General features: G+C 37.8%; 1 protein-coding gene across 1 annotated transcript in view; it reads left to right on the forward strand.

Annotated features, from left to right (window-relative positions):
- The window catches only part of dclk1a (doublecortin-like kinase 1a), a 70,843-nt gene that overhangs the window by 27,643 nt on the left and 24,261 nt on the right, over nucleotides 1-18,939 (forward strand). Inside the window, exon 5 of the mRNA XM_041801347.1 lies at nucleotides 5,420-5,527. Coding sequence (XP_041657281.1) covers nucleotides 5,420-5,527 — 108 coding nt within the window. The remainder of the gene's footprint in view (nucleotides 1-5,419; nucleotides 5,528-18,939) is intronic.

An 18,939-nucleotide genomic window follows, 5' to 3' on the forward strand; every position in this document is an offset into this window, starting at 1 on the left:
TGCCTTTTCACTCTCACAGTCTTTTGCCTTTATGACACATCCTCTGTGGTTCAGGTGGCACAGGACTGTGTGGGCTATTCACTTCATTACGCTCCATTGTTTTCTGCCACTCATCTTCTCCTCTTGGAATAAAAACCGTCCGTTGCACTTATGCCATCGTCTAACCCATTGTACGACTGTTCCTCTCTTCGCTCTGCTCAGCCTTTTTCTCCACTGCGGGGCTGATGAGGATACGCCGTGTCCTCACTTCACCCGTCTGTGTTTTTACTGTCTGCATCTCTGTCTGAACGCTTCTGCCGTTTAGAGCTCATTTGTATTCTCACGCTCTCATTTCCCTTCCTACATGAATGAGTGTGCTCTGGCTTTGTTCAGGGTTTTTATCCAATCTATTTGTTCCCCCTGCATCACCTCATCCATTAAATAAAATCTATCCCACCTGGGTCACCAAACCCCTTCTTCTTTCTACCCCTCCTTCTCCTCTTTCCCCTGTCTCTTCCCCACACACTCCTTTAATTTGCAAAATATAATGACTGGCTATTAGCCACTTTCTTTTTGGTGTCCTGAGGACTACAAAACAACCTCCCACATCCCTTAAGGCTTGCATCGTCCGTGTTTCCAGGGTGCCTGTACTTTGAATAAAACCAATGACTGTCTTTGTTGTCAGTTTGGCATGAGGCAGCTATAAGCAGGAAGTGCAGCTCCTCTTATGGTCTTTAAAGTAAACATATACTATCTGAGACCATGTAACTGTTTAAGTATTATACAAAATGTATCATCTTTCCTCTCAGATGTTTGTCAGGATTAGATTTGCTCCAACATCTTGATGAAAAAGTGAAATTACCGCATTGGTAAGTCAATGTAATACAGCTGGATTCATCAGATATGACCCTGCTTTACCTAATTTTAGTACAATGCATAACAAATTCCATCAAACGCTGTCAGTCTTGGTTTAATAAAACTGTAAGACATGTTTATTCACAGTATATGCACTTTTCAGCACCTCAAAGTGCTTCACACAAGACATCAAAAGCATCATGATAAATAAGAATAAATACCAAAATCCAACATTTCTCATAACCTCTGGGTCAAATCAAACCACAAGTTTTGGTGCCCTGCAAGCTCAATGCAATGCCAGTTACTCCCACCAAAAGGCACAAAATATTTTGCTAATGTAGTTTACATGATTTAATTCATTTAGTTTGAGTCAATTAAATTTTAGCAGAGTATGAGCATCTTATGTCTGCCCTGCTCACTTGTTTTTACTAAGGATGAATTTTACAAAATCATAGTGACTGACAGGTTTACATGATGATTGTCTCTGACACAGCACCAGTAGGCCTTAAACTTTGGATGAGCCTTTTAAAAAGTCACAGCTGTTACCTTTTCTTAGTCTGCATTCTATTAGTTTCTTTTAAATATATTTCTCTGAATCATTTAAGACACTGTGGCAGCTTTTAATTCACTCGTCAGCTTTTAATATTTTACTCACGTGGTAGACAACAGCATGTCGCTCACATGGCACATAGTATAGATCGTGTCAACTCCAAATACTCCCATTTTACACGGCACTAATTTGGATTTGTTTAAGGTGACCTGGATGGATTGTTATTGGTTTTTATGAACAGTGCATTTAGAAAGTACTCTGACTCCTTCACCTTTTTTCAATTTTGTTATGTTGTAGCCTGATCCTGCAGTCCAAAAATATGTTTTTTCTCATTAATCTACACTCACTAACCCATCATGAGAAAGTGAAAACAGAATTTTAAAATTTTTGCAAATTTATTAAAAATAAAAAGAAACTGTAATATCACAATTACCTTAGTATTCAGACTAAATTAATTTTAGAACACTTTAAATTATTATTAATGTTTATGTAATGTTTATTTATTTATTTATTTATTTATCATAATAATAATAATAATAATAATAATTGCCACAGGTCTGATTGAAACACCTAAATTCAATCATTAACAGGTGTAGCCATATATGTTTATCCATATGGTGTAGATCTTAAAATGCATATATAAGAAATTCAGTAAAAGGCACCTGTTGAAAACATATTTATCCCTGATTTAAAATAACTTTGAGTTTAAGCAGACTTGCAATTTTTTTTTCTCACCTTCACCAAATTCTTTATTTTCAATGCATATTATGTCATTTCTGCTCTACTGATCTCTCAGAGTCTCAAGAGTAAAGAAGGATAACAAAAGAATTAAGTTAATCTTATCTCGTAGTAGTGTGGTAACATGTCAGTGGTTTATATTGTTCAACAACAGCTGTATGGTAACTGATGTCATGTTCAACTTTAACCTTATTTCATCTGGATGAAATAGCTACAGGGTAATGTATAGGAATAGTTTAGGCAAAAAACTTAACAATACATAAAAAATTTGTTAACACTTAATGAAGAATTGTTACATTTTCAACCATTAATTAATCCCTAATTACTAGTAAACCTCTACGCTTTTCTTGCATTTGCCCCTGAGGATGTGCAGAGTTCTGTTCCCACATTGGCTCATTAAACACAAAGACAGAGAGTACAGTTTGACACCTCTTCATGACCCAAGAGACGGAGTGCAGAAGACAGAGGGCAAAAGGCAGAGGGAGACAGATGGGAGAGCATGGCGACAAATGAAACAGACAGGCAGTGAGACAGAAGACAGTCTGAGCTGCAGAAAACTTTGCCTCTTTTCAGCATCACTATAATTATCTCCTCTGCCTCTCTGTGGCAAACTGTCATCATGTTCTCCATATATTACATTAATCACTGAGCCACATCGGCTGCCACGCAAGCAGAGAACACACACATGCTGTGTCTCACAAGAACACGTGAATGAGGCACCTACACATGGCAGACCGGCCGTAGTTTCCTCCCCCCGCCGGTCTAAAATGGTAATGAGCTATAATGGGGCTGGGTTAATGAGCAGGAGAGGAGCAAAGTTTGGGGGAAGAAGGATGTAGGGAGAGTGTGTGAGCACCATCACATAGCTCATTTGCTAGGCCTGCTTGTGTGTGAAATACCAGACCTCTGTGAGTCATAGCTGTCACTTCTGAAACACTACAATAATTGTGTTTGGGAAGTGAGCCCAGTGAAGGTCAGAGCTCATTTTTTCAGGGGACCAAAATGTAAAACCAATTACAGCTGTGTTGTTACATAAGTGCTATGGTGGTTTCCTGCAAGACTAAAGGTCAAAATCAATCAAATTACTAAAGGAAAGTTGGTCAGAAATACATTAAAATTATATGTCATCAATTGGTTTCAAATGTTTTCATTTTAGAATGTGATTGTCACAAAATACAGTCATGTCATGATGGCATGTTGTATTCTACAGTGCATTGCTTTTTAAGCAAATAGATTTCCCTTTTTAGTGACAATTATCACTTTAAATTGTTCTGATGTTGGTACCAGTATCAGTACTATTATTTCTGTTTGGAATATGCTGCTAACAGCGTTAATATATATACAGTATTATCAGCATTGGTACCAGTGCTTATATCAGGATCTGTGTCAGTATTAATACCTACATCAATAGCAATATAAATCCAATTTTCTGTATATGTGCTGGTAATGACACCATCATTAATATCAATAACCTCATCAACCAGCACTGTTTTTTATACTGCTTTTTGGTATCAATTCCCCTGTTGGTATAAGTCCCAGATATTACTTTAAACACTGTCAATAAATCTGCTACTCAATGCATAGATCAGATACCATGGTAATATAGCCCCAAGTAAGGTAAAGTATCATGTTACAGTAGCAAACAGACACTGTGTTCCTACTACTGCTTCTATACAATGCCTATTAAAAACATTCATCCCATAAGATGTTTTACCCTTTTATTAATATTATAAATCAATCGTGGTCAATACAATTTGCTGTTTTGACCAAAAAAGTAAAATAGAAAACCTGTTTAATGTCAAAGTGAAAACAGATTCCTACAAAATAATGTCCGTCAGATAAATATGTTTAAGATAAAATAAGTCACTGCATAAATATTTAACCCCTTTGAGTCTATATTTAGTAGATACACCTTTGGCTGCATTCACAGCACTGAGTCTGTATATAGGTCTCAATCAGGCTTGCACATCTGGACACTGCAACTGCAACTGTCTGGTTGCAAGGGGATCAGGCATAAACAGCCCTTTTCAGGTTGAGTCATGAATTCTCTATTGATTTGAGGTCTGGTCTTTCACTCGGCCACTCTAGAACATTTACCTCGTTGTCCGAACAATTTCTGTGTAGCTTTTACTGTATGCTTCAGGTCAAAATAAATCTCCTCTCATGCTGTAGTTGTCTTGCAGACTGAATAAGATTGTCCTCCAGGATTTTCTTATATTTTGCCACATTTATTTTACTCTCTATGTCTATGAGTCTTCCAGGGTGTGCTGCCAAGAAATATCCCCATAGCATGATGCTGCCGCCACTGTGCTTCACAGTGGGGATGGTGTGTTTGTGGTGTGCAAATGTGCAGCATTTGGTGTCTTGTTGGTGTCCACCAAACTTAGCGTCTTGTCTGATGGCCAAAAGGCACCATTTTGGTCTCATCAGACCAACTTTCTCTCACTTGACTATGGAGTCTCCCACATGTCTTTGACAAACTCTAGTTGAGATTTAATGATTTTTCTTCAAAAGTGGTTTTCTCTTTGCCACTTTCCCATAAAGCTTTAGCTGGTGAAGAACCTGGCAACAGTTGTATGCAAAGTCTCTCCCATCTCAACTGCTGAAGCTCGTGACTCCTTCAGAGCACACATCGGTGTTTTGGTGGCCGCTCTCACTTGTCTCCTTCTTGCACAGTCCCTGAGTTTGTAAGGACAGCCTGATCTAGGCAAATTTACATATGTGCCATATTCCCTCTATTTCTTGATGATGGATTTTACTGAATTCAAGGAATGTTCAGTGCTTTGCAACTTTTTTGTATCCATCCCCTGACTGATACTTTTCAGTAACCTTTTCTCTGACTTGCTTGGAGTGTTCTTTTGTCTTCATTGTGAAATGTTGGCCATGGATACTAATTAACCAGTGACTGGACCTTCCAGACACAAGTGTCTTTATACTGCAATCACATAAGCCACATTCACTGCCATCATGTGATCCTCATTTCATTAATTATAAGACTACTAGACTACTACTACTACTACTACAAGACTACTACCAATTGGCTGGACCTCCGTTGATTTGTATTGAAGGAGTTGGTATCAGCCAGTACTGAAATCTAGTTATAAGAATTAGTGTCTGTAGGGAAAAATTGGTATCACAGCTTCTCAAGTAGCCATTCAGAATTTGCCTGAACTAAAACTTTGAATAAAAATACACTAAATTTGAGAGACTATTTCAGTAAATTAATCCATATTTTTTTAATGGGGTCTTCTAATTAATTCCTGAATTTGTTCATCTACATCGTCTTTATGCTTGCAGAGTGTCGTGTGGTGAGGTCGGTAAACTACGGGAAGATGTCTGGATCCCTCTGCCGAAGCTCCCCCAGGACCATCGTCCAATCACGACGCAGCAAGTCCCCTGTATCTGGTAAGACAGTACAATAATGTTATACTTCTACTTCACCACAATCTAATATGGTGTCATTGTCCTTTAAGGTATCTAAATGGGTCACCTTTGTTTACGAAAAGTGTTGATGACCTGGCAAATAAGTTGGAAATTGGTTTGTATCCTGATGCTTCCTTGTGTGATTGCTTAGTGTGTCCTAGCTCATTACTTAATCAGCGTTGCAGTAAATGAAAACAGTATGAATACACACTGCATGAAATCAGAGCTCTGTGGAGTTCCTAGCGGTGTTTACTCTGTGTGTGTGTCTGTGCTGAATATGAATTCAAATGAGAATGGTTTCATAAGGGAGTTGATAAAAAGGCAGAGATGATGAGGTAAAAAAAAACAAAACAAAAAAAAAACGAGGGAGTGAAGATGAGAGGGAAAGAAGGAGCTGGTTGGTGACTCAATCCTGCAGTTCCCCACAAGCCATTCTTCACCTGACATACTAATGAAATGTAATAGAAATGGGTAGAGCTTGAACTGGCACCTCCTGCATTGTTTAAGCCTGATAATGATGCCTCTATGACTGGCACAAAACAAAACAAAAAACCCTGAAGAGGCAACAGAATGGCATAAAATGTTCCCAAATAAACTGAGTATCAGTCCTCACATCGGAATTCTGTTTACATAAATGCACTGATTGTGTAAGTGTGTGTTTGGTGCAGCAAACACACACAGCCTGGCTTAAAGCTGCTAAGGATTGGTGATTAGTTTTCAGCTTTAACAAATATCAGATCATTATTTTCCTGATTACACAGCTTGAGCTCATCTGTGTTTAAAATGACTAGTTATGCAACAACACTTCAATTCTGTATTCCTGCTCATCTAACTAATTTGATTTTAGTGCACTGAAACCTGTTTAGTTATGGAATGGTCTGATGAATGAGGCAACATGCAGAAACTCCCCAGAAAGAATGAATTCCCCCCTACTGTTGGAGCAAAAAAGCATGCACAGATGTGCATTTCCCCTTTTGGGTGGGTATGTGTGTGTTTTTTTTTTTTTTTAATCTCAGCAGCCATGAAGCAGTGCAGAATCAGAAATAACAGATGTTAAAGTGCTGTAGCTTTGGAGAAAAGGGTGAGGCAGAGGGGAGAGAGGAGAAGCAGGGAGTATACCCTTGATGAACAGAGAAAGTTCTGGATGCTGATATCTTGCAAACTTTCTATAAAAGGTTATAAGAGTGAGTCATACACTATCAGATCAGTGTCTGGTGTGAAGGTGTATACTAATGTGTGTCTGTGATTGTGTGTGAGACAGATGAAAAGCAAGATACTCAGACAGATAGGGAAGAATAAGACTGACTCCTCTTGGTTGCCATGGAAACATAGCACAGTAGGAGCATGTAGCTACAGACACAATAGCCTGTGATGTCCATATATGGCAATGGCTTCCTGTTTTATGGCCTGCAGTGGAGCTGACTGATGCTTGGCCCTCACTGGAACCCTGAGTCAGTGTGTCCCGACTTTTGTTTGTTTCTGAGAAATGTTTCCCCTCCGGTGCTGCTTCCGCTGCTTAACATCATCAGATGTTCCCGGATTGCTGTTGTTGTTTATTCCCTGCAGCATCGTCAGTTTGTACCATAGGAGTGTTTAGAGAGGAGCGACACGCCTGGGGAAAATGAAAAACAAGGCATCTATCTGTTGTTTAAGCATGACTGACACCCTTTTGTTTGCTAATGTTCCCAATCAATATTATTCCAGGAGTTATTGTTTTTGTTTTGTGCCTGTTAAAGGCACATAATGACCTCCTCCCTTGAGGACAACTTGTCAAAGAATTATGACAGCATTTAAAAACAGCTGACATTGTGAGCCGTGCCACATGGTGTCCCTTTTGTTGTTTGTCACGCTTTCACATGAACGCCTGCAGGATCAAGTGTCACCACTGAGGATAGAAATCAGTTACTGCAAATTATCGTAATGCTAAATATAATAAAGGAATGACCCATTTTAGTGTCATGACCAGGCTCAAAAGACGTATCAAAACAAGGGTGACATATGGTTTAACAAAAAAATGGGAAAGTGTTATGAAATCAAAGGAATGTTTAACAATACAAATAAAATGTAATGAAAACTAACGGAGGAGAAAACTCAAGTATGCCTGGATATTTAAAGGCTGAGAACAGCAGCCCAGCCGTACAGAGCTGAGGGGCAGAGCAGGGAGAGTGTGTAGGAAGACTGAAGGAATGCGTTACACTCCTGGGGGATTGGCCAGGTCCACCCAGGTGTGGCAAACGCCACCCACCAGGAACCTGCAGCAGGAACAAAGACAGACACAAGGGCAGCTCACAATGCAAGGCAGGAGTGCATCAAAGTGCTGATATAATATACAACAGTAATTTTTTTTTTACAAATTTAATTCAGAATGACATCAGATGCTTGGTAATTTAACTTTTGGAGCAACATATTAACCTTTGTTTTATGCCATCCTTTGCAGAAGCAAGTTTTAGTAAAGCAGAATGAAGTTAGATTATTGTTGAAATAATTTGTCGGTAAATTCATAATGTTACAATGTTATAATGTCGTTTAGAAGACGCTTTTGTCTAATGCCATGAACATCTGAGAGTAAGTATAACAAAAGTGAACGTAAGACTGGAGGAAACAACATCAGTAAGTGCCACAGGGTACTTCAAGTCCGATCAGAAGGTGCTGCCATGCATTGTTAGAGGCAATGCACATAGCATATGGTGTATGGAAGGTTTTTTTTTTTAATTTTAAGTGCTGAAGATCAGCACCAATACACATATATATTTTATCACATCCATCTGCATCGATTATGAGCTGCCTTTGCATGGATGCAGGAGAGTACACGTCTGCATCACGATGCATTGTGGAAATGATTAATTTGAACATCACTAAAGCCAACAGTGGGGACAACAGTGGAGAAGGGTCTTATTAAGTGCATAGTGTTCTCTAAAGTGCATAGTCCTATGTCATAAGACATAAAATTGTTTTTACAAAAAAAACTGAAAACGGGGTTTTATGATGTCAAGATTAGAGGCTTGCTGCTTTTATTTTGTAGTATTTTTATAAACAAAGGTACAAATATCACTCCTCTTTTTAAATTGACATTGAGATCACAATTATCACTCATGGTTATTAATTTTAAGGATTTTTTTGTATTGTCAATGATATATTTTTAAAAAATCCTTCTTCTAGGGATGCAGGATATTGAATTTTTCCGATCCAATATGCTATTATTTACAAAACAATTGTTACCGACGTTGATACCGCTATTTAAATGTAGTTCAGACCTAAAAATTTAGAGAGAAAGCCTGAAACTCCACTGAATTATTTGTCAGTATGGCCAATATTTAAAGGCTGAAGTAGGTGGATTTTTGTAGCCAAAATATCAGTTGTAAATATATGCAAAAATGTTCATGCCTACCAATATCAATAATTCACTTTGTAAGCTAATATTTCCAGATGCCAACACTATACTGATGGTATCATGCATCTCTCTCTTCTTCCCATCTGTTGCCAGGGCCAGACTAGGACAAAAATATGACTGAGCACTTTTGGACAAACATGACCCAACAATGATCCAAAATATTCAGATTTACACACAAATATATCAAAGTGAATGTTAAATTCGTGTTCATTATTCATCCTTATCCAAAAAATATTTTGTTTAATGGTGACTAATATTTAAGCCTAAGTTCACATTTTTGTATTTCATTCAGTTAATTTTGCAGCCCTAGACTGTACTAAAACAGATTTTGTCTACTGGTTCTAAGTGTCCAGGCATGTATTACTGAGTCTTCTATTAGTCTGCACATTTTCTAATCTTAGTGTTGTGAAATAAACTTTTGCATTGCAGTATACTGACAACCAATTAATATTTTGCAAAAGAATGAGAGTGCAGTGGTGTTTGAAATCTGAACTCTTGACTGACATGAATCTGTTGGTAAATAATATAGCATTCAGCTATGTAAGCAGCTGATGTGGATCAGTTTTCAGTATCAGTTATGTAAGCTGACATACCTAACTACTGATTTAGAGAAGACTTTTTTTATTGAGTAGAGGGAGTCACATGTTGGACAAAGTCAAACTTCATGGTCAAACATGAAAGAAGATGTTGGCAGTGTGGGCGTTTTTGACCATCTCTTAGAGAGATCAGTGGTATGCAGTTTGTAAGACACATACAAGTGACATTTCAACAGGAGGAACTGTTGAAAATATTGAATTATAAAGCTCATTTCACAAACTGACAGAATTGAAATATGCATAGGTTTGGCTGGTAATCACGTGTATTATTTAAACATTGGTATGGTTATTTCTATGCACCTCTGAAAGAGAGACATGCACCTTTATTGACTGTGCCATAATCCAATCTGCAGCTAACGATACAATGTGACTTGCATGGCATTAATATAATTAGAATATGGTGCTTCAGGCTCATTTACTAGCCAGGAAAATGCTTTTTAATCAGAAGTTAATTCATTATTTAAAGGTGTCTGCTTCCACCTCAACAATGAAAGCCTTTTTATCAGAAACGTCGGTAATCAAATTAAGAGCATGAACACCAAATAGTCTATTAATTTTTTATTTATCAACCAGCTATGACTTTATTATATGTCATTCATTCCCTGGCTCAATAACAAAGGCCATTAGTGTGACGCTTTGCTTCAGGTCTTCAGGTGCTGTGAAAGCAGCCTTGAAGTCTCATATTCATTTTCTTTTCAGTCAACTGCAGACATTAATAAAGTTTTTTTATCTGAGCAAATAATCTGGACCGAAGGAGCTGTGAAGATGTGAAGCGTGACTTATGCCTGAGAGAGAGGGAGAGAGAAGACAGGAAGGGCGAGAGAGTACAACACATGCACTGTCACACCTGTGGTCCTGTGTGTGTGTGGCTGCTGCTGGTTGTGTTGAGCTCAGACCTTCACACCACTGAGGAGAGAAAGAGTTTATGAGAGAGACACACACTCAGAAAATTACATAATAACACACACAGACCTCCAACAGAAGTACCTGCACTGTAAAACATGACTACAACAGTTTCAGTCCCTATGAAATGTGCTGAAAGTGGATCTGTGTAGCTTATTTTACTCAGCTAATCAAAATTACATAATTTGTGTCTCCATGGAAATATTTCACTTCATTGTAGCTCTTGTATTATTGTTGAAATAAAAAAAATCAATGTAACACAACTTAATTTCAACTGGTGTAGGCAGGAATGATACTCCCATATGATGTGGAGACAGTACACCTTGATTCCCATTTGTACAGAATGATTTAATGAGTATATGACAGGTATTTTTACAGCTTTAAAAGACTTACTTTGGCAAAATGCAATCCCTGTGAGCTAGTTCACAGCTAACTCGTGCTGCACTGATTTCACAGCTGACAGGCGTTGTTATTTAATCACCTGATGAAAATCCCCCAAATTGGCAGTCCTTTAAGCTACGAGACTTCCGGTCTTCTCCTCCGCTCTGCCATTGCCAGTACTGGCCTGAATCAGTATTTTACTCTCTGCTACCCCAGCATGAACCTTTAGGCTCCTAAAGGGGAGTTTAATATGCTTCCTTATCATTCCTTAAATTCTGCAAGTAAAGAAGATCTGCAAGGAGTGATAAGGTTAGGGTCACAATGCCAAGCACAATCTTAATTTCTGCTGCTGCAGTAAACACTTTAACCATTGCAAGTTTGAGTTGTCCAGCTGAATTAGATTCATAATGCATTGTTATCAACTCTGAAACCCCTGCCCTGGAAAAATGGCTGTAATTTGTTTGTCCAGGCAGTAAACAATATTGTCAGGCTGACATCTTCCAGTGGGTTGGTGGATTGGTTGGTTGATAAGCTCCCATCAGACCAAAATCCTTTTGGTTGGGCAATTGCAACTTAGTGCACTGCTCTACTTTATTTTACATCTGACCCTTGCCTGTTTAATTCACTGGTTGGCAAATACATTTCATTTAGTCCTTTTAGCATGTGATTAAAATGAACTCAGATATAGGTAAGCAATACTCCCCTTTGATGTCCTGACCTATGGACCTATATACAATTTACCTCTGTTAATAAACTCTGCATGTTGTGTAGTATATGCTCTTAAACATTTATGTGCAGTGATGACAGAAGTCATATGTATAAAGGTAGGTGCATGCTGTTTGTCTCTGATTCTATTTTAGTACAACAAAATGAAGTTAAAAATGATTAATGATGCTGCAAAAAGCTTATGCTAAATACTGAAGTTCATTTAGACTAACAGGAGGGTGAGGAACCTGTCACTGATTGGATTGATCCAAAGATAATTTTTTTTCTTTTCTTTCTTTTTTATTAATACCCCAACAACCAACTGATTACTCAGTGGGTGGACATAGTTTCAGTAGACAACGTTTTCTTAGTTGGGTACAGGCCCACAGCACTTTATTGCTGTACAACCTCTGCCGTTGTTGAAAATATGAATGACAGGAAGAAGGAAGTTGGCCAACATTGTGTAAAGGGTGCACTAAGGAAGAGTTCTGGTTTATTGATGGGCTATCCGGGGGATAGGTGTTGGTGTCCAGTGCGTAACTTATTTTACATTCTGAAAATAAATTATGTATGTTTTCTAAACTATTAATGGAACTCTGCTTATGGGCAAGGCTGGATAAAGGGAAGAGCTTTCTGGGCCCCTGCCGAACTAGGGACCAATGGAGGTCAGCAAAATCATGGTCCATTTTAAAGTTAAGCTGTGATAACCACTTTTTTCACCTAAATAATAGCCACTCTTATTAAAGCAACATATGTGCTTGTTATTTGTTTATGTTGTAGTATGTTGCCTTCTTCAAAATGTAAACCCCTTTTCTTAAGTCAGAATTAAAATGGGTTAAAAGTGACAAAATGGGTTAGACAAATAAAATAAGTAGAGTGGCAAAAATGGGTTAAAAGTGACAGACAGGCAGAAAAGAGGTGAAAATAGGTAACAAGATAACAAAAATGGGTTCATAGTTGCAGTAAAGGGCATTACACATTGTGAAATGCAGATAAAATTGGCAAAAATGAGCATAAAAAGTGGAAAAACTGGTTAACAGCAGCACAATAAATGTGTTAAATGTGTTAAAAATTGGTTGAAAATGGCAAAAATTGGCATAAACTGGTGAAATAGGATTGAAAAGTGTCAAATAAATGGTTTAAAGAGGCAAATGTGTTAATGGAGGCAAAAAATAGGCAGAAAAGTTGATGAAATGGGATTTTATAGGTAGCAAAAATGGGTCAAAAGTGCTTGAAATTGATCAAAGGTAGCATATGTAGGTGGCAAAAATGGGTACCGGCATGTGGAATTAAAGAGGTTACGAAGTGGCACAAAAAATAACAATAAATAATTTACCCAGAAATGGCTTGACACACTACTCAACTCCAAGACAAGGTAACTGTTAGCCAGGATGCTAACACCATACTACCGATCCATCACACATACGTTGATAAGTCAATAAATCATAACTGTGGAGGGCCCATTCACTGGGTTTCTCAATTTCTGTGCTCAGACCTGCTTATGAGACTAAATTACAACATTTAATTGCAATGCTTCCCCCAATATACCTGGTAGGTTTAGGTGCTGAGATCAAACCAAGCCATTTACCTTCAATATTATTTAGTAACAAAGTGATCATATATGTGTTGAGAATATGTCTGCTCTTTTACTGTATCACACAGAAGCTCCTTTTATGTTGCAAGGTCAAGGTGGTGTATTTACACTCTGAAGTGCTTCACTTTCATTGTAGTACAGACGTATAATGGTCAGCCCTCCCTCTGTGCTGGCATCAGAGTAGAGACAGAGGCAATTCAGGGTGATGTTGGAAAAAAATCACAGACATTACAGTACACAAATAAATGAAACCTAGGAAAATGTTATTTGTTTTGCCTTTCATTATTAACCCTGTCTTATTTTAGTATGTCATCAATGACTCTTGTAATGCTAAAGTGTGAAATCACAAATAACTGAATTAACAGGTATTGGTGGCCCGGAGATAATTTTGTGTTGTTGTAGTATCAAACCAGGTAGCAATATATTTTATTTTTACTAGTACCATATCATAATTCATAATACTGATATTGTGACAACTCTAGACTGCATAATGCATGAGATTCACAAACTGTCTAATGGTGGATTTTACACTGAAAGGTCTGTTTTGTCTTTCATGTTGCTATTTCAGATGAGATATAAAGGCCTCGTCTAGAACATGAGCCCTCTGAGAAATATGCTGGATCAATTTAATACAAGGTTATAATAATCATAATCAGACTGCTCATCACTCTGAAGGTCTCAGTCTAATGATGCTGATGAATCATGGTTGTTATGTAACCCAAATCGAGTTACTAGTAAAAATGTAAAGTATGGCTTCAGTCAACTTGCCCTTTCCAGTTACTAAAGTAGTTATGAAAGAAATTGTAGGCATCTCAATTTTGTGTTCCCACTTTTGTTTGTGTGGGTAGGTTGTGTGTCAACCTGACACTGTCATCGCTGGAGCTTCACTCCACAATGATCTCACAACCCCAGCTGAGCGCCTATACTCATAAACATCCACCCAAAATAATGTGAGAAAACAATTTACACTCAGACATACCGTAGTTTCTCTAGCTGTCTGGCCATCTGTGTCCCTGCTCTCCTCTGATGCTTCACGTCAGCTAAAATTAACAGAGAGCTGCAGATGGTGTGAGTAAGAAGAATCACTTGTGACACGTTAGGGCGTCACCTTCATCTCTCTGTCATTATCAACTGTGTGTGAGGGGAGAGAAGCTTTAAATCCACTGTGTCTGCAGAGGATGAGCTGCTGGCTGTGACACTCTTGTCTGCAGCCTTCAACACTTCTCCTGCTCCATGAAGGGTACAAATGTGCTTTCCGAGAAAGTGGATAAGCAGCACAGAGAGTGGAACGAATATCCAAGCCAAATAGCAGATGCAGGGAGAAAAACAAATTCATGAACGGCTGTTGATACTTGCACTGAAGGCAAGATAATTGCATGCTTTATTGCAACTTGGGTTTTAGACAGAATTATATTAGGGTGTAAAAGAAGAGTAATAACATGTTTCAGGGTGCATAATCGGGCTGAATCACTGGTTTGATGGCCAAAATTTCCTAGAAGCCCTTTCAAAAGCAAAAGGCAAAAGATTATTATATGTCTAGAATTCTTAATAGGTTTTTTTTCAATAATACATCCTCCATTTTCACTCTGAAGTCATGTATACAGAGTATTAGGGCTGTAATGACACATTTAACTCATACATGCAAAAACAAATTATGACACTTGGGTCACAAATGATTTTGACCTTTTAGAATTTTCACTTTTTCAACTTTTATAAATATGAGACATTCTGGTTCAACTGAGTATTGCATGTGTTTTTGTCAAATAAGTTTGAATTGTCTGTATTTTAGGCAATTGTTTAATTGTACTGCAAACTATCAGCCCATTTAATACACGCATTCCTTAATATTTTCCAGGAAGTGTCTTAGGATGCAGGACTTTACATTGAAAGGAAGGCATGGCAGTCAAAAGGAAGTACTTTTAATATTTGCAAGACTCAATGTGCTCTTCCTGACACCCATTTTGCATCACAAATGTTTGCAAATGGAGACTACATGGCTCTGGTTCTCAACTGAAGCACCTGAATTCAGTAATTAATATATATGGACATATAGTCTACATAGTGTATCTTGTGGAGATTTTACTAGAATACTGGCAGGAATAGGTCTGGATCAAGTCTGGTTGAAAAATGAGGCTCTTACTGTTCACATGTGCAAATTTGTATGCATTTTCAGTTGCTTTGTTTGTAAAACGGCTCATTTAAACCCATTTATATGCTAAGACAGTTTGATATAAGGCCTTCTCCAGTAATGATGAGAAAAGATGATTCAGTAGTTGTCAGTCATTCTCACAGTATTAAACAGAACCTCCAAGATGTATCTGCTGACCCATATTTCTTGGACTGGTGCTAGCTTTTATTTGTGTTCACAGTTTAAGTGTTGAATGTGCTGCTCTCCCACACAATAGAATTGTGTTGGCACTGTTTTTATGTTGTTTTATTATTCCGGTGTTGAATGGCCTAGTTTGAATATCTAGGGTATCAATGCTGATCTGTCACTTGGTCTACTATTGTGATTCAAACTGACATATACCAACAACTACTGGAACGACTGTCACGACAGTTTTACAGACCGGAGTCCTTATGAGATGAATTCCAGTGAATCTATCTGTGCCTAATATTCAGAGCCTCCATTGACCCAGCTTTTAATTTCTTCCAGGACTTCGGTTTGGCTGCAGAATTAATGATATTCCAATGAGCTTTGTACCAAAATTTTCTATACTCTCATACATTGTGACACCCTGTTTTGAAACTATACAGTCTCTGTTATTCTAAAGACCCGTGGTATCAAAAGCTTCTAAAACAACCTCATAATTGAGTCATATTTCTAAAATACTCATATTTTTCAAGTCTTTTTGGCTTCTTTAAAAGAAGCAAAGTTACTTTTAGATCTTTTATGGCTTCGTGTACAGGTTGTTGATCAAAAACAAAGCAGAAAAATACTTGGCATATCTATTCCTTTAGACAGGTGTGTGGGACAGGAGTGAGTTCTTAAAAGGAAAATGTTGCCAAAGTATTTGTGCAATAGCAGTTGTGCGGGAGTTACTTGCAATTATGGATGATTAAAAACAAGAATTAACCCAGCAGTGGGTACTTCGGATTTTTTTTTTGCAGTGGTTTCCACTGGTTTGATTTTTCTAGTTTTGTATTAAAGGTTAAAACTCTGCTATTGTGACAGTCTTAAACTCATGTTAGTGCTATTTAACACCCCTAACAAAACATTCAGCAATTTATCAAATATAGTGGTTACTTTAACTGTATTTAAAGGCTTGTGTAAGGAAAAAAGATGCGTGTCCCTGACAGCTATTTATGGCTTTATATCTGCTTGATGTATCACAGTTACTGCAGGGTTGAGATGTTGTTTTGTTGTTTTACTGTATCAAAATGTGTAGCCGATGTAACATTCATGAGAGCTGTAGAAAGGCAGACTTATGAGGTGTTTTTTTTTTTTTTACATATTCATCACTAACAGAGATTCCTTGCACAACCACAGTGTTTACTGCTGTAGGTGTGAAATTAGCTTGAACAGAACATCTTTTGTGTTCTGTTCAAATTGGTATCTTTCTAATTCATGGATCCTTCTGTGTCTTTCTTGATGGCACAGGAGGAATACAACTGACTTGCCCCATTACAAAACATTATTTCCAAATTCACAATGATCTTTTTAAAAAAATCTACAATGGATATTTCACGTTGACTGCACCTTTACAATGGAAGCCTTCTTGGGGGACTTGCAGAAATCCTTGAAAGAACTCAGTTATGCCTGCATAATTTTGGATTTTTGCTGATATCTGATATGTCACAATACATATCAATACAAATGTAGTCACATCATATTTTACTGTCAAAAACTCCAAGTGTCTCCAGTACAAAGAGAAGCTGAATCACATTGAACTGTGAGAGGATCTGGGAAGGAGATAGTCTGGTAGTTGTTCTGTGTTTGGAGCTTCATTCAAAATGTTTGGCTTCTGCATATTTTCACATGTTTTACATGCCACTATCTGAGCTGTTTAAGGATTAATGGCAGTTTGCAGATGTTTTTTTCAGCCATTAGCCTGTTTGGAGACATGAGAGGCGGCACTGCAATTGAAAATGCTTCTCACTGATTTGTCAAAGGAAGTGTAAATGTCACTATTTCTGTTAGTTTGGATGTTTAGCGATGATGGTTAAGATGACCAGCCAAACAATGATGTAGTTTAACTTAACTAGTTTCAACAGTATTTATTGTAGACTTTACATCCTAGCGTATGACATAAATTATGCATATGAAACTTATGGAACTGGTGGGTTAACGTTTAGTTAGGTAAAACATTTTTCCTTGGTCTGTTGGGAATTGGAGCTCTGCAGTTATATTTTGTCACTTCATATGGCAGTAAATCATGAGCCAAGATGAAGAACTCTTCTGGTGACTGATTTTTTCTTTAATACATGCAAGCTCGCTAATTAGCCCAGTTTTAGTAGTCTTTAGTCTGTGCAGAATGAAGGACCTTTTCATCTCATTCAGGGTCATGTGAGGCTGGAGCCAATCCCAGCTGCCATTGGGCGAGTAGCAGGCTGCAATCTGGACTGGTCACCAGTCTGTCACGGGCCTAACATATGGACCATTTAGAGTCACCGATTAACCTAATGAGCATGTTTTCTGGTCTGTGGGTGGAAACTGGAGTACCCTGAGAGAACCCTGGTATAGAGAGAACAACTCCACACAGAGCGGCCCTGTCCAATGGGGATATGAACCAGGAACGCTGTTGTTGTGAGTCTACAGCACTAACTATGGCGCCATTATGAAGCCCATCACAGACCTTTGGTTTCCCTAACATCCTAAGTCCCAGCATTTACATTTGAGGACATTACATCTAGGCATTCCTACAACATAGTAATGATTTCTGCTAGTAGATTTTTACAGATTTCTGAATTCATACCCTTAGAAAGATTGACCTTAGAAAACACAACCAAGGCCACATTTTTCAAGACCTCTGGCTCCCTTCAGTAACATGCTTAGAAAACCTCCCCACAGGTGTTTTATGATGGATGTGGTGAAGAGAAAACAAGGAACCTGTAGAGAAAGTAAGATTTACAATAAATGAAAAGGTTAGTTTTTGTCTTTCCTTCTATGAATGTCTTTTTTTTTCTTTTGGAAGTATTTTCAACTTTTACTCATTTATTCTTCCATTATTATTATTATTCTTTTTTTCTCATTTAATCATTTATTTAGATTTTTTGTTGGATAATTGTGTTTATCTGTTAAGAAGTAAGTTGGGGATATGTGGGTGAGTATTGTAGTGTACTCTTGTGTGTTTGTATGCTTTTGTTGTAAGCTGGCAAGTGTACAAATGGTAAAAATAATAGTAAAATATATGAAAAAAAATCTAGAGATAAATCTCCAGCATGTCCTTTGAGGTTAAGAAGTTAGTTTGAAACGTTAAGAGAAATTTCTGATTGGATATTTTGGGGAATTTGCCCAGAAATTTTCCAGTATTTCCATGGAAATTTAGGGTATATATTCTTATGTGTATATTTAGAGAGAGTCATTGAAAGTTTTGGGTGTAGCTCTGTGGACAGAGCAGGAGCCCATGAGCAGAAGCTATAGTTCTCAACACACTGGACGTTTGTTGTATGTCTTTCCCTGCTCTCCCTCCCCATATTTCCTCTCTCTTCAGCTGTCCAATCAAATAAAGGCAAAATTGCCCCTCAAAATACTGTCTAAAAAAATCATAAACACATTTTTGAAATGTCATAAAAAGCAGGCAACCCAAAAATGTCTTCATTGATTCCCCAGTGTTTCAGGGAAACTTAATCTCAAAGCCCAACAATCCAGTAAACTTTCATC

The sequence above is a fragment of the Cheilinus undulatus genome, linkage group 12 (assembly GCF_018320785.1).
Source record: "Cheilinus undulatus linkage group 12, ASM1832078v1, whole genome shotgun sequence".
Classification (NCBI taxonomy): domain Eukaryota; kingdom Metazoa; phylum Chordata; class Actinopteri; order Labriformes; family Labridae; genus Cheilinus; species Cheilinus undulatus.